The following is a 20,997-nucleotide window of genomic DNA, read 5'->3' as shown; positions in this document are numbered from 1 at the left end:
TGGGCCTGTTAACGATAGCAGCCAATCAGAGAGAAGCTTTTATTCAGTGAACCGCTCAGGAAATTTGAAAGCTGAACTCTGATTGGTTACTGTTATCAACAAAGACATTTGAACTGTACAACATTTGTGACAAAATGGCTGACAGGATTTTGTACTTTAGAGGAGATATGAAGTGGGAGGAAGAAAGAGGCAGTCACTTCACACCCCAATGGACCTAAATGGCAGACCATAACACATGCGTTTATCCGGAAGACACAGTGTTGTGCCTGTGCCACCCCAAATAATAACTCTGTGTATAGGAGACAGAGGAGTTAATATCCATTATATAGCAAAACAGTATTATGAATCCACTCATAAGGTACAGGGGGGTCCAAAACTACAGAATGGGCCTCAAAATGAACAGTGCCTTTGTTACCAAAGCAACCTATCACAGTACATCTTTCATTTCATAAACAGCCCTGTTAAAGTGTAATCTGTGCTGTGATTGGATGCTAGGGGAAATCAAGACTGTTTCACAAATAACTCCCATTGTATGTTTGTGGGGGGAACGGGGGTTGTGTGCACTTTAATATTCGGTGATACCAAATGATTATGTCAAATGTTTATGTCAAATTACTTTGGGAATTGAGACAAAATCCTCACCGACATGAGGGGTTCATATGCATCTAGAAAAGGTGCATATGTGCACGCCCCAAATTTGCTATAAAAAAGAAAATGGTGGAAAAAAAAAGCAAATCCTGTTTATTAAGTACTCGTCAGGTTATTATATATATAATGAGTAACAGGAGCGGCTCATAAGTCATCTACATACAATCATTCTGAGGTGATGGAAACTCATATTACACTGAAAATCCACTGAAGAGGTAGAACCTGAGGTGAAAATAGGAGAAAATTGTATTTGTGAGGGGCAGTCCAGCTCCCTTATTAAATATATTATATAGGGAGTCTCCATTCAGGGGCGTAGTCAATGCTAAAAGGGGGCAAGAGCCGGCACTTATCTTTCACTGAAAAGAGCTGGTTCTTTATGCCGGCTCGGTCGCGAACGACCCATCACTAAATTATATATTTAACCCTCCTCGCCTGATGATGTTACATTCATTTCGGCAAATCCCTGACCTCAGAAATGAGTTTTAAGGCCTGGCATTGATGCAATGAACGTGACATAATAAACAAGGGCCCTTTGGGTGCAGATGGTTACCCTTTGGAGGAGTAGAATTTTCTCCAACTGTATCATATGGATCAAATATGAAAACGCAACGTTTATTACATTACATGATTGTAATAACACATCTTCCTAGTAACGGACCCTATAGGAACATGGAGAACACCATCAGCAGCAGGGCCGGGATGTAAATAATGGAGGAGGCCGAAGCACCTAAAACGGAGAAATAAAATCACACTTTGTATATTTTGTATAGATGAGGCCCCATAATCCAGTACATACTATACAGACCCATATTGTGACCTGCATCTACCTGTGTGGGGCGCTGTGTCTATATGTTCTATGGTTCTAGGAGACCTAGAGAACCATAGAGATCTAGGGGGGAGATTTATCATAAGTTTCCTAGAGCAGAACTGTTGTAGATGCCCATGGCAACCAATTAGAGCTCATCTTTCATTTTCCCTCATCTGTTTATAAAATGAAAGCTGACCTCTGATTGGTTTCCATGGGCAACTAGAACAGTTTTAGCTCAGAAACTTGATGATAAATCTCCCTCCTAATACATAGTAAGTATGCTATAGGCCTATAAGGGGAAAATATATATACTTACTTATCGGGACATGAGACGATACAGCTGGAAATAGAAAAAAAACATGGATTTTAGTCAAGTTAATGTTGTATGTATTGTTCTCGTAGTTCTGTTTCTTTAGCAGAATTGTCCCATATTAGAAAAACATGGCTGCCCCTCCTGTCCACAGGTTGTGTGCGGTACTGCAGCTCAGTCCCAGGTGATATGTGTAAGATTTATACCATCGTCACCTCACTCCTATACGTAAACCTATGAGATATTCCGGATGTATTACCTGTACGGACTATGGGTCCAAGTGTTACATCCCGGGTCTCCACATCCACTCCAGCACTGCGGCCTCCAGAACATGTCTAAAAAGAAAGGGATTATGATCAATGTGCATCCATAACTTACATATATGAACTTAAAGGGGTTGGCCACTTTACCTCATGTGTGGGGGGCAGGATATTATTTGTTATAACAAAAAACATGAGGTAAAGTGGCCAATCCCTTTCACATTACATGAGGGTCCACCCACCGGCACACAGCTTCCAGTCACGGTATTGCAGAGACCCAGAGCACAATGGAGGTAGACGGAGTCATAAGCGTCGCCCACAAACTTAAACATCTGCACCTGCAGACGTCCTTCCCTGGACACTCCATTCTGAGGCACCGAGATGGACGAGTCTTGTTTATTGGGACAGCTACAAGAAGGAAAGAAGATGAATCATATGTGATCTGTCCCTAACACTTATACAGATTTATCATTTATCCCTAATCTGCGGGACTAGAGATCAGCAGTCAGGACAAAAAAATCGGACTTGGAGTCCACCCTGGACGCTCCATGCCATCAGGACTTCTATGAGACTTTTACATCAGCTAACGTGTTGGCCTATACCCAAGGGGTTGTGGTGACTTCCATTTTTAGGATTGCAGTGGGTCACAGCAGTCAGGACCACCAATCATACATTTATCCCCATCCTGTAAAACTTTATACACCCCCTTTAAATGGGGTTTTACACTAAGGGTGGTGACACACATGGCGTTTTTAAGCTATTTTTAGTAGAGCGTTTTCAGAACGGAAAAAAAAACAATGCGTTTTTGACCAATTTTAATTACGATAATTGGTCAAACCTGTCAAAAACGCATGCGTTTTATACGATCTGAAAACACACTAACTAAAAACGGCCTAAAAACACCAGGTGTGTCACCACCCTTACAGAGAACCCGTCAGATCTCCTTATGTGTCTACTATAGTAAATGCAGTCATTCTAGAGCATACAGGCAGTCCCCTATTTAAGGACACCAGACTTACAGATGACCCCTAGTTACAGACGGACCCCTCTGCCCACTGTGACCTCTGGTGAAGTCTCTGGATGTTACTATAGTCCCAGACTGCAATGTTCAGCTGTAAGGAGTCTGTAATGAAGCTTTGTTATGCTTATTGTTCATTCTTGGTTCCATTACAGCAAAAAAAATTTAAACTCCAATTGTCACTGGGGCAAAAAAAATTTTGTCTGGATCTACAATTATAAAAAAATTCAACAAATTCAACTTAAGAACAAACCTATGGAACCTATCTTGTAAGTAACCTGGGGACTGCCTGTATTTTCTTATAACGCTACACATTATCATTAGTTTGCTATTCCTCCTGGGAATGCTGAATAATTTGACAACTGGGCGTTACCATTCTCTACATCTCTACTTCCAAATCTGAAAAAACTGCAGGATTTATCTGAGATTTTTTTAGAAAAAATGTCACAAAACAAAACTAAAAAAATTGTGAACGAACAGTTTCTTTTTACTTTTTAGTAACCATATCGTAGGAATATTGTTTTATCATACGTACACATGAGGTGGAACTAAACAAATTTTATTTGGGGTACTGTACCTGTCCTTGATAATGTAATGTTTCACAGGATCATTTGGGTCTGAGGATGGAGTGGCGTAGCAGTTCTTCATCAATACGACAAATGTGGAGTTGTCTCCACCCTGGATGTAGGCGCCAATGTACAGAGTATCCTTGACTGACAGTAAAACTTGTGATCCAGTATACGGATACTTATAGCTACTGTCAGTAAAAAGAGCCATGGACACCGTGAACTGTCCAGTTCCTCCAACACTGACAACTACAGACCTGCAAGCAAAAATATCATCCATTAAAAGATTAATGCTCTGAATAACCATCTTACAAGTAGATATGATAGATAAAATACAAGTGGATTGATGCCACCACTAGAGGGAGCTAACTGTTTAGTGTGCAATTGAGTTCAATATGTAATGAGCTCCCTCTAGTGGCGGGATGTATAGGTTACCTCATACTACAGTCCACAATGTGTTTTGCAGAGGTGACATATCAGAAGATATCTGTAATTTGCAGTAATTTCAGCGATGGTGGTTGGAGACCTAGCTGCTGTGACTCCTGTATACTACCTGAGTGAAGTTGGCCCCCCCACCTTGTTCAAATCAAACAAAATTGGTGTCAAACGTTTGTGCTACGTTTGTGCTGGTTTGTGCAGCATAAATTTTCGTTTGTGCCGCTATAGTTTTTAAGATTTTAATGAAAGTTTCCAGAGGTCATCAGAGGTCAACCAGCCCCCCCACATTGCCCAAATCAAACAAAACTGGGACCGAACAATTCTGCTTCGTTTGTGCTGGTTTGTGCTGCTCAAATTTTTGTTTGTGCTGCTTCTGTTTTGAATATATGAACAAAAAATTTAAGTTCAAAAGTTCAACCAGCCCCCCCACATTAACCGAATCAAACAAAACTGGTGTCAAATGTTAGTGCTACGTTTGTGCTGGTTTGTGCAGCAAAAATTTTCGTTTGTGCCGCTATAATTTTTACGGTATGTTCAGGTGTTTAAGGTGTTTAGGATGAACAAGCTAGTGACACTTCCCTGGCTTGATCACCAGGGGGAGCTAGCAAACACATTGTACTTTGGAAGAAATGAACTCTGATGACCTCTGCAAAAAAGTATGAATATATTAAAAATGATAGCGGCACAAACAAAAATTTTTGCTGCACAAACCAGCACAAATGTAGCACTAACGTTTGACACCAGTTTTGTTTGATTCGGTTAATGTGGGGGGGCTGGTTGACCTTTTGAACTTTAATTTTTTGTTCATATATTCAAAACAAAAGCAGCACAAACAAAAATTTGAGAAGCACAAACCAGCACAAACGAAGCAGAATTGTTCGGTCCCAGTTTTGTTTGATTTGGGCAATGTGGGGGGGCTGGTTGACCTCTAATGACCTCTGGAAACTTTCATTAAAATCTTAAAAACTATAGCGGCACAAACGAAAATTTCGGCTGCACAAACCAGCACAAACGTAGCACAAACGTTTGACACCAATTTTGTTTGATTTGAACAAGGTGGGGGGGCCAACTTCACTCAGGTCTGTATACTCCTCCCCACTCAATAGAGCTTCTACATAATCTGACCCCTCAGTGAGTTAGCAAGAGGGAATTCAGAAGAGATTCCACAGTGAAACTCATTTCACCGGGAAGGAAGAGGGCTTGAGTAGCAAAGTAAGTGGAGAAAGAAGCTATAAAAAAATCAAAATGTGTAGACACCCACCGACAGGGCTACATACTGGGGGGCATGGGCTGCAGGCTATATGCTGAAGGCAGGAGCTAGAGGCTATATACTGAGGGCAGGGGCTGCTAGCTCTATACTGCGGCGCAGGGGTTGCAGGCTACAGACTGAGGGTTAAAGGGCTGTATACTGGGGGCATGAGCTGGCTGTCTATATACTGGGGATAGGAGGCTTCTGGCTATATACTGGGGCATAAGATGGCAGACTATATACTAAGCTTATACTCTAGTTAATACATTTTCCCAGTTTTTTGTGTTAAAATTGGCTAGCTCGGCCTATACCCGGGTCTCACTGGAAAATTGTGGGCCCCCTCTCATTTGCCTCTCTCTTTGTGGCCCTTCTCTTCTGTACCCTCTAATTATGGACAATGTTAATGATATATTCCTCTACAGCGGCCATCTTGGAGCAACAGAACCAAAAAGCGGCCATTTTAAGTATTAGCCGGGGGTCATGCCGGGGGTCAAGCACTGTCCAGCTAAGGTCATGATTCAAACTTCATTTTTATGTAACCTGTTTGCTCACCTGCCAGCTAATTCCCTTGACATTTAATGAGAAGCCAGTCTGTCCTTCACTATTGTTATATATTTTGGTTCTAGCACCAGCTTATCTCCTGTTTTGACTCTCCCGAGTCTTCTTCTCAGAGAAATTAGTATAAAGAAGGCCTTTGAGAATAAATAGTTAACCTTTTCAGAGAATGTCCTGGTAAATTCATTATGGCCAATAGCATTGCAGTATTCTATCTCCTTGTCACGCCCACCCCCCCCCAATGCAGCTTTTTCTGTTTTTATATACATGAGGGTTTTGATATAAACAGTGTGATTTGAGTGCAGCTGAAGACCGTGTCTGTGTCTTGAGTTTGTTCTCTCCATAAAAGAGTTAATTTGAAAGTCACCTTGCAATGGGGAGTTTGAGCCCCAGATAAAAATTTCTACATCTCTTATTGTGGATCCCCTTTTATCCCCCCTCATTTTGCAGCCGCTCATCTCCCCCTCTTAATGTTATCGCATTGTATCTCACCCTCTTATTGTGAGACCCCTGGTATCTCTATCTCGCATCCCCCCTCTTTTTCTGACCCACTCTAAACTCCACCTCTCATTGTGCCCCCCCCCCCATCTTGTTGGCCTCCTCTCATTTTTTTCCCATTTTTGTGGCCCCTTCTATCTCCCTCTGTTTAACATGCATAGTTAAAAAAAACAACCACCACACACTCACCTTTCCACGTTCCCCAGCAGCTCCTCTTCTCCCCTGCTGCTATGTATAATAGGCGATGACGTCGTTAAGTAGCGCCTGCCGACCTGCTGCACATAGCAGCAGGAGGTACAATGATGATGTGGAGCTCATAGCTCTCTGCTTTATCATTGCTTTCTACTCGGGCACAGGCTTGAAGTCCGAACGAAAAAAAAAGAGTTGGCAGGTGTCGAGGCCCTACGGTGCTTTCACCGGCACATAGGTGGGTCAGTCCGATCCTGATTGCAACACAGCCCTATTATTTTCAGTACAGCTCATGTACCAAACCCAACACATAGCCAGACACATTAGGACTCAGTTTATGAGATGTGACCTACTTGACGATGGCCATCAGCGCTTGGCTTAAGGTGATCTGCATGTCCAGGGGGTACGAACATGACATGCTCACGGTCAGAGATTCGTTTCTCGTGATAATTCCAGATGCTTCACTTGTAATGAAAAGTTTGCTGACATATGTGACGTGAGTTGAATTTTGCTGTTTCACAAATAAACAAAAAGCACAATAATCAGAAAATTATTAATTGTTAAAAGTTAATGTAAAACATTGCATCTGAGCAGCCCCAGCGCCAGCACTGGATATACTGGGGCAAGGTCCTGGGGCCCAGAACTGCTGGAGGGGGGCCACATAAGGCAGTATATAATGAACCCAGGTGGAAGAGGCTGTATCTAATGAATCCATAGGGGGTGGGGGTGGCTTGTATAAAATAACCATGGGGCTGTTTGCTGTGATAAACTAGAGAACAGGTGACTGTTTTAGTTTTTTAATTTTTAATCCCGCCACATGAGTTCACTGCAAAGGGACCCATTGTCGCCCAGGAGCCAACTGAGGTTCTGTCGCCCAGAGGCCTACTGAAACCTGGAGCCGACCCTGCATCTGAGAATTCCAATAATAGGCAGGGATTAACTCACATATGACTGGAGACCACAGTTACCAGCTTCAAGACGGGACAGGATGGAGAATGTGTTTGTGAATCGGTCATCCTGGAATTGGAAGCAGGCGTTGCTCTTGAAACTGTTTAGATCAAAGTTGAGAGCTTTGGCTTGACATTTGTGGAATGAAGCCTTCATCTCATTGGTTCCGCAGGTCAGCTCTGGACGCATGTCTGCCAAGGCTATAAATAAAGTATAAATCTAATGTCAAAATTTCATATTGCTGTACAAGTACATTGAGTCAGTAAGTTATTTACACAAAAGATACAGGAAAGTTTCACTGACAGTAGGAGCTGCTGTTTCCTTCTCACTATGGAGGAACGGGGGTTATCTAGCAGGAGAGCTGTGTGTCTGTGCAGATCTGTGGATACAGAAGTCTCCTGCAAAGAATATTGTGGTGCAAGAGTTCACCTGATCCTTACCTATCCTCCATCACAGCTGTGGTCTTGGAAAGCTTTCTTTACCTGTTGCTGCACCCGATACTGTATCATATTTTACTTCTACGTCCATCCTCTGCTTTCTAACACTATCTTCACGGAAGGGAAGCTTTTAACTTCCCTTCTGACACAGCACAAACTGTACACTTCATGTAACTTTTTCACTGCTGGTTTCTACTATTTATTCCATGCTCAGTGCTCCACCACGTGATAAAAGCCACCAGGCTATTCACTATATAGATGCTGTATGTATACACTATGCAGTGCTCAGTGCATTTACTTGTAGGAATCTCACTGGATTTGCTGCTAACCTCCTACATGAGGGAATTATTTTTATGTACATATTTTAAAATGGACATGATCCCTCCAGACATTATAGGAATGAGTGTTTTAGTTTTGGTTGACCGACATAGATAGAAAGTACATTGTCCTATCTGACGTTCCCATCGTGGACCCTCACTATAACATACATTTGCAGTTACTAAACTTACAGGACACTGTATATTGACTCTTGCAATAACATCCATAGCCTTGGCTGCCCAGTTTCCACTCTTCGTCAGCTTCACAAGTCGCATTATTTGTGTTTGGGTCTGAGAATGATACAAAAGTCTTTCAAGAAGTTGACATATTGGAAAGAACATACACATAGAAATAACACAAATTGAGAAAAAAAAACTCCATGCAACTATAAGAGTCATTTCACAGCCTAACCTTTACATCTATGCCTATGATATGATGTTGCCCATTCCAATTGGTTTTTTAGATTGGAAGGGTATGAGGTCTACGACCACCTTGAAGTTGAAAAAACAAGGGGTACAATCAGGATGTCTGTGACATAATACATATTGCTGGACCCCAAAATCATTGATTAGGACATGCTGAACATGTTAAACTTTCATTGACAAGATAGCCCTAGCCACAAATCCAGAATCTCTAGCTACTTGCAAAGACTTGCCCAGCCTTACCAGCTTCTTCTTATCTACTGTATAAGGTAGAAATAGAACAAGGCGCAGACACATTAAAGCCACAACACAGAAGACTAGAATATTTGTTACTCACCGGTACAATAGGCCAAGGTACAAGCTGGTGTGCCATAGATTTTATAGACATGGTATCCACCTGGACAAGCTTTAATCTGGATATTTGATGACCACAGACAGCAGCTCCCACTCCAGGTGGCACAGGCGGTGCGGTTTACAATGCCGTCACTAGTTGTTGGGTGGACACCATTCAGCCACATTGGGGCGTGTGTACCACAGTAGAAAGAGGAAATGCAACTCTCTGGCATACGAACACCTCCACTGCCAATGAAGCGATACCAACCATTTAAGTAATTGTCACATTTGTAGTCACTATAAATGGCATAACTGGAGGGGACATAATTAAGGCTGCTTCTCCAGGATTCGTTGAGAGCAATGTAGCTGGAGCATGGGTCCAAACAGAGATAGGAGCCAGAGGTCTTCACACACTCCTTTCCCGCGGCACACACTCCTCGTGAACAGTCATTTACTTCACAATTGAACCCATCACCAAAATATCCATAGGGACAGGAACAGGAATAGTTCCCATTGGTGTTTAAACAAGTGGCTAATGGGTGGCATCGGCTAAGGCTGGAGTTCAAGCACTCATTGATGTCTACACATGAGTATGGAGTAGGGCTGTAGAAGCCACTTGGACATTTACAGGTGTAGGAACCTATGTTATTACTGCATACTCCAACAGAGCAGTTATTGGTCCAGGAATAGGCACATTCATCAATATCTGTACAATCGATACCATCTCCAATGAAGCCAGATTTACACAAACACTGCAAAGATCCGTAATAGTCTTCACAGGTAGCATTGACGTGACACTTGGAGCAGCTGGCTGTAGATGACAAAAAGTACTGTGAATTATTGTTATATGTTTAATGAAAATGCTTTTATTTTTATATACTTGCTAAGTGCTGAAACTAAGAGGATGCTCAACTGTGGTTGAAGACTTATAACAGTGAGATAACACACTGATGTGCAGAGAGGAATGTGAGGCTCCCTTGACTGATTTACGATACTACCCACTCCAAAGAAAACAGAGCCTTTGTTTCTGCGAAGCCTATGTTATAATTTACTAACCAATGAACTATGGATATTACCTTTTTATCTTTAAGTAACCAAGCCCAGGTCCTGCCCCACTGAAAGCTATGTATAATCCTTTGTGACGCAAATAAAGCATCGCACATCTGCCTAGCCTTGCATCTACAGAGATTGAGATATTATACCACACTTTATCTTGGTGTGATTTCTTTGAACTCACTTTGTGGATTTTATTAGTAATTTGAGAACCCGAGGTTGTGTGAACAGTGGCAGAACTTGACAGTACAAGGACAATTAGGGGCCATGGTGTGCATGATCTGTGGAGTGGTTACTGTAAGGATACATAGTTGTCTAGAGCAGTGAAGGATTAAATGTCAATATACCTGGTGGTATAGGGCAGAAGATGGTTGAATGCTAATGTATATAGTGTCGCTTTGGGCAGTCATTGTGTTAATTTTAGTTTATTTAAGAATTTCCATGATGTTGGATGTGGTCTTATAATCCCTTTTATGGACCCTTTTTTGTAAAAAAGAATCTTTGTGTAAAATATGCAAAGTGCTCCATGGGTGTCACCATAGCCCTTTCAAGCTTAGTCTGCAGGGTGGGGATATTACATGTCCAAAAGCACATCTAACATGCCCCACGCTAGATCTGCTCTGCCTTCTCTGTTCTAACTTCACTGTTTCTCTCATTCAAAGATCAGCCTCTGTGCAGTGCAGTAGCTCTGCAGCTCCGGTGGCTTTGGTGATTTATTAAGAGAAGATGGGTGCACAGTGAAGCCATCAGAGCTACAGAACAACTGTGTAGGTGCAAGACTTTGTATTAGAGGAGCAGTCGTATCGGTATGGGAGAGGCACTGGCAGAGCAGATCAAACAGGTGGTGTGTAAGAAGTGCTCCAGTCATCATGTATTAGCCCCTGCCATAAGAGGCTGGAGGGCCTCTGGTGATGCCCCTGGCCCACTTTTAGCATATTTTTTAAAAGTGGCTACTTACCTCTCCATTCTCCTGCATTGCCTGGTTATAAACTTCATTTTTTTCCTGTACTGATTATAACTATGAGTGCACGGAGGGGAAAGAGAGAACTATGCAGCTGTATTGCTACACAGGTCTCCACATGATCTCTAAAGTACTGTCATGATCAGTAGAGTCTATGGAATGGTCTCTTTTTTCATTACTATAAAGAATCTATCTACAAAATGAATATACAGTACATTGTGAAATGAATACGTTTATATGGTATAGTATACTCACAGGTTGTGTTGAAAGCTGAAAAGAAACAAAAAAAGGAATTGAATTAGAAAATATAAAGTAAACTAAAAGACATGATGTTATGGTGACTAAATTTGCTTATATAGTATTAGTACTTTTTATGACTTCTAAAATAAGGAGAATGGGTCAGTAGTTCAGTAGAACAAAAATACTATGTCTGGCCTGTCTCCTTTAAGAAAAAATTTAGCCTACATTATGTTCTTGATGTATGTACCTGTTAATCCTTCCACTCTGACAGAGTGGATACCTCCAGCGGTGACATTTAAGGCCCAATTTCCTCTAGTGGGTCTTTTAATCAAAAGCACAAAGCCCCAGACCTCTAGTACCAGCTTGTCCATAGAGACCACTGCACAGCATAAAAAAAGGGCAAAGTTAGTGTCAGTACATCAATAAAAGGGATAAAATGTAGAACAAAGAAAATAATAAAACAAGACTAAGATATGTTTTATATGCCCGAATAATGGTGAAACTTGAAACTGTCGGGCTCCAGTGCAAAATGTGTCCTGGCCCTCCAATTATAATGTATTGTTTATTGTACTAGTCTTCTCATATAGGAAATGTGCACCATATGGCCCCCTTGACCCTCTCAAGTCACGCCCCTGCCCTTGGTTCTATAAGTGAGTCCCCGTTTGTTTCGATAATGGCTTTGCACACTCTTGTCATTCTGTCAGTCGGCTCCAAGAGGTAGCCACCTGCAATTATTTTTAAACAAACAGGTTTGACCGCTGTTAGTTTGTGAAATTTGAAAAACGAAATGACAGTACATTATTATTTACAAAAAAAAACTTCAGAAACATTGAAGGTGTCCTCAAATACAATCATGAAAACCATCACACAGGAGGATGAAACAGGTTCTCACAAGGACAACCACAGGGACCAGGAGTGGATTAAGACTGCCACATGGCCCTGAGCTGTATGAATATTATGGCCCCTATGAGTCTGGAATTCACTTCCTAAATATTGTACTAGGATCAAGCTTCTGTCTGCTTTCAATATGCAGTTTCAGGACCTTTAGAGGACCTTCAAAAGTCCTAAAATGGATCTTGTGTACATGTGTTCTGAGAACATAAACACAAGGATTTCATGGGTGAAGGTCTTTCTCATATTAAATTTGGTGGGTGGATTGGGTGGCCGTGGGCCTCCTAGAACACTTTGGCCCCAGGCTACTGCTTAATCTGCCTCTATTATAATCCACTACTGCCAGAGACATAAGATCAAGATTGGAGCTTAAACTTAGACTTAAAGAAGACCTCTCAGGCCGACAGGCTGTCAGGGCTGTATGTGGGGAGAATAAAAAAACCCAAAAACATTTATACTTACCTAGATGTATGTCCGATGTGGCAAGTATAAAGTTTATTTGGGACACTAGACTACAGGTCCATAAGGGCCTATAGGTGGTTTAGTGTCCCAATTAACCCTGACATTTTTCTTTTAAAAGATTTAAAGGTTCTTTTACAGGTTTCTTTAAAAAGAAATTATGAGATCTCAACTGTTCAGAGGAGACCTCCAGGACCTTTATGGTCATTCATCTGCAAAGAAGCCACAACTGCGAATTTACAAGAAGAAGCCAAGAATCTCATGATCTAAGTAACACAAGGAATGGAAAACAGGCTGGTAAAAACTTTGGTGTGTGTTGAGATTAAAACTTTTTGGTTGCAAATGCCGCACGTTCATGAAACTCCTTGGTTCCCTTCTTGAAGAATGGAGGAGGAGTTGTCTATGCGAAAACTTACATGCTACCTCAGAATTTTACATCCACAGACCATCTCCTATGGACAGGACAATGACCATAAACACACAAGCAGGCTATGTACGGTCTACATGACCAAGAAGATGAGTTCTGTGTCTGGTGACAAGGCTTCCACAATGGTTTCACTATAGTCCAATTGAGATGATTTGGGAAGGGAGAGAGGGAGGATAGAAGGATGGAAGGAAACAATTAAAACCTTAAAACCTTTGTAAGACTGTTGGGAAATTATTCCAGGATATTGCCTCATAATTGAGAGAATGCCAAGGGGTTTTTATACTTAATATGAATTTACTATGTATAAACCCAAAACATCCATTATTTTGGTCCAATTATGGTTGTTGCTGGGTAGCTGAAGAGTCTAAGATACTTCACAGTGTAAGCAGGGAAGCAATGAATTGGCATATGTAGGACCTCAAGCACAGTAATGTCTCTGGGCCCTACTAAGGTACAGCTCATGCTAACAGTTTCATGACCACTACTAGTCAGTTGGTCAGGGTAAGGCGTTAAGCTTTAGCTTCTTCTGCTTATTTATATATTCTGTAAGGTCTTTGGAATTGCTTTCAGATACACTAAAATACACAGAAAATAGAATGGAGAAATATTTTTCTTTAACAAAATATATTAGAAAGTTTCTTATTAATTTCCGAATACCAGTAATTAAGTAGAATATAAACTATAGGAAAATGTCTGTACTTACAATTTGGTCCTGATACTTGCACACTATAAACAAGCCCACTGGTGGTGATCATCATGGAGGAGAAGTTCTTTGTGATGGAGAAGCTTTCATTATGGGTCAGGGCTGTGAATTCTCCAGAGAATAGTTGGGTTGAGCTGTTGGATGGCATCGAAAGGGTGTAATCCAAATAATTAAACACCTAGGAAATAAGGAAAAAAATATTATATTATACACCAGGATCTGCATCTATTTTATTTTACAATAGACTAGGGTTGACAGAATCCACCACGTACACGTTCTTCCCACCAACATCATTATTGTGACAACAAATTTGGTAGGTACCTTTCTTTATTGAAGATTTAGGATACATAGGATCTCCTTATGGAGATATCAGGTGGCATATAGATTTTATGGTCCATGTTAAACCTGCAAATCCCATCCTCACAGCAGATGATAGGACACAAACTAGCAACATCGTAGCTTTCTATCATGTTGTAAATAGTTATGACATACAGTGACAGCACAGTGATCAGTAAAGCTCCATCTGTATCCATCTGACAAAAATTACCAAATACATCTCGCTCCACAAAAAAACAAGCTCCAAGAATAAAAGCAACAAAAATATAAAAAAAATGAAATACCTTTCTGTAAATATGTTCTCCGTGTACAGAACTCCCGAAACATAAAAAAATGGCACAAAAAATGGATTGAGCTCTTCAAATAAATTATTTGTTGCTCACCTTATTTATATCTGAAATAGAAAATAGATAGACATGGCCAAAGCTCAGAGCAGCAATATCCCGATAAATAGAAAAATCCGGAGTGTTTGTCGTATTGCAATATCCAGTGACCAGAAAGATGACCTGAAGAAGAAATATCATTGTTCGTTATTACAAAAAGGACCATTTCTTGTGTCAAATAAAATAGGTAGAGATAAAAGTTTGATCTTGGGATGAGACTTAGATGACTACATGATTTTTTGTGGCAAACTCACCTGTGACTTTGTAGTATTTATGAGAGATCGGACATTATTGACCAAGGTTGTATTCCCATAATCCGCAGCCGATGCATCAGTAAATACCAAGATATAGGACTTCGGTGGAGAATTTATCAAGGCCAGTTCAAGACCTTTCATTGTTAACTCCGGACAATCTCCACCTCCGCTGGCTGATAGAGTGTTAAAATAGTTACCAAAATTTTGTTTTGACTGTGTGTATCTAACCGGTCCAACATCTGGGGAGGAAAGAATGATCACCATTATATGCCGCAGTAGATATAAGGCAGGGCCTTCTGTTGTGTCATGTGCATGCTACATCTGGGGCTGTTGGCTCCTATTGAGGGCAAAACCATTCCAGTACTTTGTGATCTTTCCATCCTAACTTCCCACCATTCCATCCCCATCCCAACTGTATATACAGTTTTTTTTTATACATTCTGCTTATTTTGTTAAAAATTGTTAAAAAAAGACTTGATTTTCACATTTCATATTTTTATTTTCTCCTAAATAAACCGAGATATCATAAGTATATAGCCAGGGAGGCTGAGCGTAAGCTGCTTATATATAACTTTGTCACAGGAACCTGTCTCATCATTAGAAGTAACTTTAATAAAAGTTTCTGTCCTGTGTGGCACTAAACTGGCGCCAAATGGCACTAAATGATCCAGATGGCCTTAGATTCTACAACTTGGTCCTTGTCTCAAGCCCGTATCTATCCAGCTATAGGAGATCGGACTCCTGTATAAGTAGGGTTTCCTATACTCTCTTTCTGTGATGGGATCCTCCACACACCCCATTCCCCAAAATGTATCGCCCATTTCTACACATTTATTCCACTCTCCACTCTCTCAGACCCATCAGAAGGGTCACGGCTTCTCTGTTGTTCAGGTTTGTCTACTATAACACATCAATGCTTCGATCCCTACCACATGGATTGAGATTTGGCTTATTTCTGACACCATGGGCCACAAATCCAATGCCCCCTAGTAGGGTCTGGCAAAGTTAAAGGGTATTTCCATTTCAGAAAATGAATGTTCATGATTTTATGATAAAATGTTACACAGTTTTCCAATATACTTTCCGTATCAATTCCTCTCTGTGTCCTAGATCTCTGCTTGCTGTCCTTCTATAGAAAGCTTCTATGTTTACTTCCAGTCGAAAGAAATGGTCACACAGGTGCGTGGCTCGTTAGTATCATAGATAGTAATCAGAGATGTGTGATATAATGAGCTGTGCACCTGTGTGACCATGGTCAGATTTCTTTCCAGTAGTAAACAATGAAGCTTTCTATAGAAGGACAGCAAGCAGAGATCTAAAAAAATTATGAGGAATTGGTACAGAAATTATATTGAAAAATTGCACTTTTTATGATACAAACAATAACATTACTTTGTTGAATTGGGACAACCCCTTTAACTCCTGTAAAGTATCAATACCATTACTGCATTCCTTCTAGGCTCTTCTCATGTTCCTGTGATATGGAATGAGGCCCATTCTTCTACAATAAGTCCTGCGTATTATATTACATAGCACTTTTCCTCTCAACTACATTTTTCTACTTCCAGGAATGGATAATGTGATCTGATTTCCACCTCTTCCTGGTTCTTATGCAATGGTCACTACCTTATACCTCTCTCCTTATCTACGATGCATCAGACAATCTAATACTTTGTTATGTTCAAAAACCTTAATAATACCTGAATGTAAAATATAATTCTACACATGACTAATGAAGACGTACCTGGATCATTATACTCCACCATAGTATATTGCCGGACACCACAAGGGAATCTGGCTGTAACGCGATCAAGTATCCAACTATTCACCAACTTTAATTGGGAAAGGTAGTTACCCATGGAACCTGTGGTGTCCACCAGGTAGGTCAGGGAGGAGGAGGCTGGTGGATTAAATAGAAAACGTTAGGTGAGAGAACAATAGACATTGTGTAATCACGAATCTCCTAGAATAAAGAAGGACTTTAACAAGTGGAGGCCTGTGGTCTAAATCCTCATGCCAAGATTCCTTAAAGGGAACCTGTCACCAGGAGACCCATTTTTAGCACTCCCCCAGTCCTCATAGAGCATAGTACATACACTGCCAAAGTGTTTTTGTATAAAAAGAAGAAAGATATTGTACCTTTCAATGCCATGTGCTGTGTGACTAGGCCATTGGTCCCCTGGGAGTGGCTATAAAGGAGCAGTTACCCCCACCCTTGGGAAACTGCTCCTCTGTGTGTCTTTTTCAAATATATGAAAACGCCCATCACTTGGCTTAGCGACGCCCCCCGCCCCTCTATAGCCTCTCCCAGAGGACAACTGCCTGGTCACAGAGCACATGGCATTAAAAGGTACAATATAACATATCTTTTTTTCTGTAAAACCTATTTTTTATACAAAAACACTTTGGCAGTGTATGTACTATGCTCTGTGGGGACTGAGGGAGTGCTAAAAATGGGTCTCCTGGTGACAGGTTCCCTTTGAATACCACAAATCAATAAAGTCAAATTATTGGATTATTTCTACAGAAATATGTATCACTTCAACATAAATCAATAAGAGTTACTTGTCGGGTAGCTGCACAGAGGGTTGGGACTGGTTACATAGGAAGGACCTGTTAACATAAAATATAATTGGTAAGAAAAAAGTCAATAAAATTCAAGCGCATTAAGAATACATTAGAAAAATACACAAAAAAATACTAGCACTTTCAACAAAATGAAAATTAGTATTAATATTCAGATTTAAGGAAACCACCAAGTTCTTCATTCCTATGAATTTCGTTTTTACTATTTATGAGATTCCTGACTGTTGGTGGACGGTTGTTAGGACATAATCATAATGTGTCATGAAAGTACAATGAAAAGTCATTGAGAAAGACAGAACTGTGTGCAATATTCTAGTAAAAATCACTTTGTCGCTCAAAATATGTCAGAATTATATCAAATTACACTTTGAGGAACAGTTTAACCCATCCGAATAGTTGGTGATGCACTAGTTAAACTTTGGAAAGTAGACAATTTTAAATCGTGGAGGATCCCACGCCAATCACATAAATGGGGGTCCTTGTACACGTATCTGAATGAAGTGGTGATCCTGCAGGACCACCATCCGTTCTGTTCTTTCTATGCCATCGCTCCATTATGGTGAGGATGCAGGAGACCATCATTTTCACGGTCACTGGTAGATAAGTAGATGGGGGTAGACTTGATCTGTGGTCATACTGTGCTGTGTCAGGACAGGACATTACAGCCAAAGGTCCATATTTGAAGTAACTTCCTATAAACTTATGCATCTGGTCTATAACAGTAGGGGATTTTAACGTGGGCGATTAGGGCGGTAGCCCAGGACCCAGGCATTCTATGGGGCCAATGACCACCCAACCCTTCCACCAAATTTTATAATAAGAAGGACCTTCATTCATGGAATTAATATACATCTGTTCCTGCTGTCAATACACATGTACACAAGAGCCATTTCTGGACCTTTGAAGGTTCTCGAAAGGTCCCGAAACTGCCGATTTAATGCAGTAGAAAGAATTCATCCTCCATTCCCCAAGAAGCTGATTCTCGTATCATAAGTAGAAAGTAAATTGCAGACTTGTAGGGGCTTTAATATTCATACAGCCAGGGTCAGTCTTAATCCGCCCCTGGTCAATACGAGTCCTGAGAGACTGTAGTATATACCAGTGGTGGCGAACCTATGGCACGGGTGCCAGAGGTGGCACTCGGAGCCCTTTCTGTGGGCACCCAGGCCTTTACCCCAACACAGAGTTTTCCAGTTAGGACTCAAGGCCTTCTCCTGTGATCCAAAACAGCCCAGGGCGCACCATGCTCAGCACAATTTTAAAGCAACATCCTTGGCTGCCAGGACTACAGGAGGAGCGAGAAGGTGTGGATAGAGATGGATTGTCATTTGAGCTCCTGCTCTGGGTCCCCTGATTCTACCTCTTCAGGGGACCCTGGAGGGAAGCTACAATCCAAATTTCTCCATCTTTCTATTGTATTGGTGAACTCAGGACACCAATACCATTAAAACCTGTGGTACAGTAGGGATCAATAAGTTACTGCTTAAATTGTCATGTTGGCACTTTGCGACTTACAAGTAGATTTTGGTTGTAGCTTGGGCACTCTGTCTCCAAAAGGTTCGCCATCACTGGTATATACTATAATCTGGTGTAATCATGAGGAGAACGCTTTCATCTACCCTTGGTTCCAAATGCTGGTAATTGATAGTCTATTATTTGTACCAGGTTAGTGATGTCCTAAATAGCCTAAACAAGTAAAAGCCACGATCTTGTGATTTAGCAAAATTGTATGATGGAAACAATGTGAGTTCTCCCGTAGAGGAACATCTCTCATCCAGGGTTCCATGGAACCAGGTCAGGGGTTCTGCAGAAGATAGCAGGAGCTGCCACATCTACAGCATGGAAGACTAAGAAGTTTCCATCAGCCAGGACAACTGGTCATCTAAGATCTGATATAGAAGACAGAGGACAATACAACATCTCAGTGTTTATGTACTTACCGATGGTGGAGTCACCAAAGGCTGATGCTATGGACACCAGGGTGAGGAAGAGGAAGACTTGATGCATAGTGTTTGGTAACCACCATACAAGTAGAAGAAATCTATCTAATTGCGTCTTTTGCTAAGTTGTGTTTTTTAACCCATTTATATAGCAGAGAATGGAGGAAGTAGGTCCTAAAATAATTATAACCACTACCCCACGGACAGCGGGTGATCGTGTTACAGCGCTGGTTCCATTATTATGTGTTTTTGCTGTAAAACCACTATATTATTTGCATTAATACAATGGTAGCACACAATGAGGTGACATTTTTTTCTGAAATGTTATACTTTTGTTATTTGTCTGGATTCTTAACTAATGGTTGGGAAAATATTCACACTTCTAGGAGCGGTAAAGGGGGTTAGTTTACAGCACCTCTACTATGGTCGGGCACCTGTTCAGGAGGGTGAGGTTACAGGTAGAGTATATTCAATATCAACTACTTACAGTACTGTGCAAAAGGTTTAGGCAGGTGTGAAAAAAATGCTGCAAAATAAGAGACAGGACATCCTAAAAGTGATGATATGTATATCCTGAGGTGCCCTGAAGGATTTGGGCAAGATCTAGAAAAGTTTATACTGGGGACAGCTGGATCCCTTAGGTACCTAAGTGGCTGGCGGAGCGCAGCCTAGCACTCATATGGGTCACGGTCGCTGGGTACTGGAGGAATAGGAACTCGTCCATACTGGGCAGGTCTCAGAGCATAGTCATAGTTCATACAGTTGAAAAAAAGACACTTGTCCATCAAGTTCAACCAAGGAAGGGAAGGGATTGGATGAGGAAGGGATTTAGGGGAATAATTCCATATATAAGGCGCACCGGACTATAGGGCGCAGGGTCCGGGGGCGTGGCGGAGGTCCAGGGGCGTGGCAGGAAAACGGAGCGGAGACCGACCCGGCAAGAGGTGAGCGGTCTCCGGGGAAGGGGGTCGGTTCAGGTGGAGGAGGGCAGCGGACCCTACTTACATAGGTCCCCGCTACCGGAGACAGCAGATCTCCAGCGGGAACTTCAGACCGACGCGGCAGAAGTTGGTTCGCGCTATGGCGCCTGTTGTCCGTGCCGCGTGGTCTGCAGTTCCCGCTTGAGATCTGCTGTCTCTGGTCTCCGGTAGCGGGGACCTATGTAAGTAGGGTCCGCTGCCCTCCTCCATACATAGGGCGCACCGGACTATAAGGCGCACTTTGGATTTCTAAGGAAATCCTAGGTTTTTATGTGCGCCTTATAATCCGGAAAATATGGTAACCATCAATGTTATTTAGGTGTAAAAATACATCTAGACCCTTCTTGAAGCTCTCTGCTGTCCCTGCTGTGACCAGCGCCTGAGGCAGGCTATTCCACAGATTGACAGTTCTCATAGTAAAAAGCCTTGGCGCCTCTGGTGATTAAACCTTGTTTTCTCCAGACAGAGACAGTGCCCCCTAAATAAATGTGGTTGTTTGAGGCTCTACGTTGAACCCTCTTGAGCTCCAGGGCATCCTTTTTATGGACCGGTGCCCAAATCTTGACAGAATATTCCAGGTGAGGCCGAACCAATGCCTTGTACAGTGGTAATATTACATCCCTATCACGAGAGTCCATACTTTTGATACATGACAAGGTCCTACTGGCTTTAGAGGCAGCTGATTGACATTGCATGCTGTTATTCAATTTATGATCAACTAGTACCCCCAGGTCCTTCTCAACAAGGGACTCTCTCAGATTTACTCCCCCAAGGACAAATTTTGCCT

At 41.6% G+C, this 20,997-nt stretch overlaps 1 protein-coding gene across 1 annotated transcript; it reads right to left on the bottom strand.

Annotated features, from left to right (window-relative positions):
* Positions 1-720: 720 nt before the first annotated feature.
* LOC140075038 (uromodulin-like) lies at positions 721-19,363 on the bottom strand. Its single transcript, XM_072120489.1, has 17 exons — positions 19,231-19,363; positions 17,270-17,317; positions 16,449-16,604; positions 14,705-14,943; positions 14,451-14,573; positions 13,732-13,909; positions 11,499-11,630; positions 11,267-11,281; positions 9,002-9,808; positions 8,434-8,532; positions 7,485-7,687; positions 6,893-7,050; positions 3,622-3,867; positions 2,269-2,434; positions 2,026-2,101; positions 1,773-1,796; positions 721-1,375 (listed from the first exon to the last, which is right to left on the bottom strand). Exons 1-17 carry the CDS (start codon positions 19,295-19,297, stop codon positions 1,308-1,310), a joined length of 2,805 nt encoding a protein of 934 aa, XP_071976590.1. The 5' UTR covers positions 19,298-19,363; the 3' UTR covers positions 721-1,307.
* Between the last annotated feature and the right edge of the window lie 1,634 nt (positions 19,364-20,997).

This window comes from Engystomops pustulosus, chromosome 8 (assembly GCF_040894005.1).
Source record: "Engystomops pustulosus chromosome 8, aEngPut4.maternal, whole genome shotgun sequence".
NCBI lineage: Eukaryota > Metazoa > Chordata > Amphibia > Anura > Leptodactylidae > Engystomops > Engystomops pustulosus.
This window is presented reverse-complemented; position numbering and strand designations above follow the sequence as displayed.

Excerpts from the sequence above, each read along its gene's own strand:
- LOC140075038 (XM_072120489.1), bottom strand. The coding sequence starts at position 19,297 with ATGCATCAAGTCTTCCTCTTCCTCACCCTGGTGTCCATAGCATCAGCC. Across the intron at positions 14,574-14,704 it reads TAAATACTACAAAGTCACAG|GTCATCTTTCTGGTCACTGG; the intron begins GTGAGTTTGCCA and ends TTTCTTCTTCAG. Across the intron at positions 1,797-2,025 it reads TGGACCCATAGTCCGTACAG|CTGTATCGTCTCATGTCCCG; the intron begins GTAATACATCCG and ends TTCTATTTCCAG.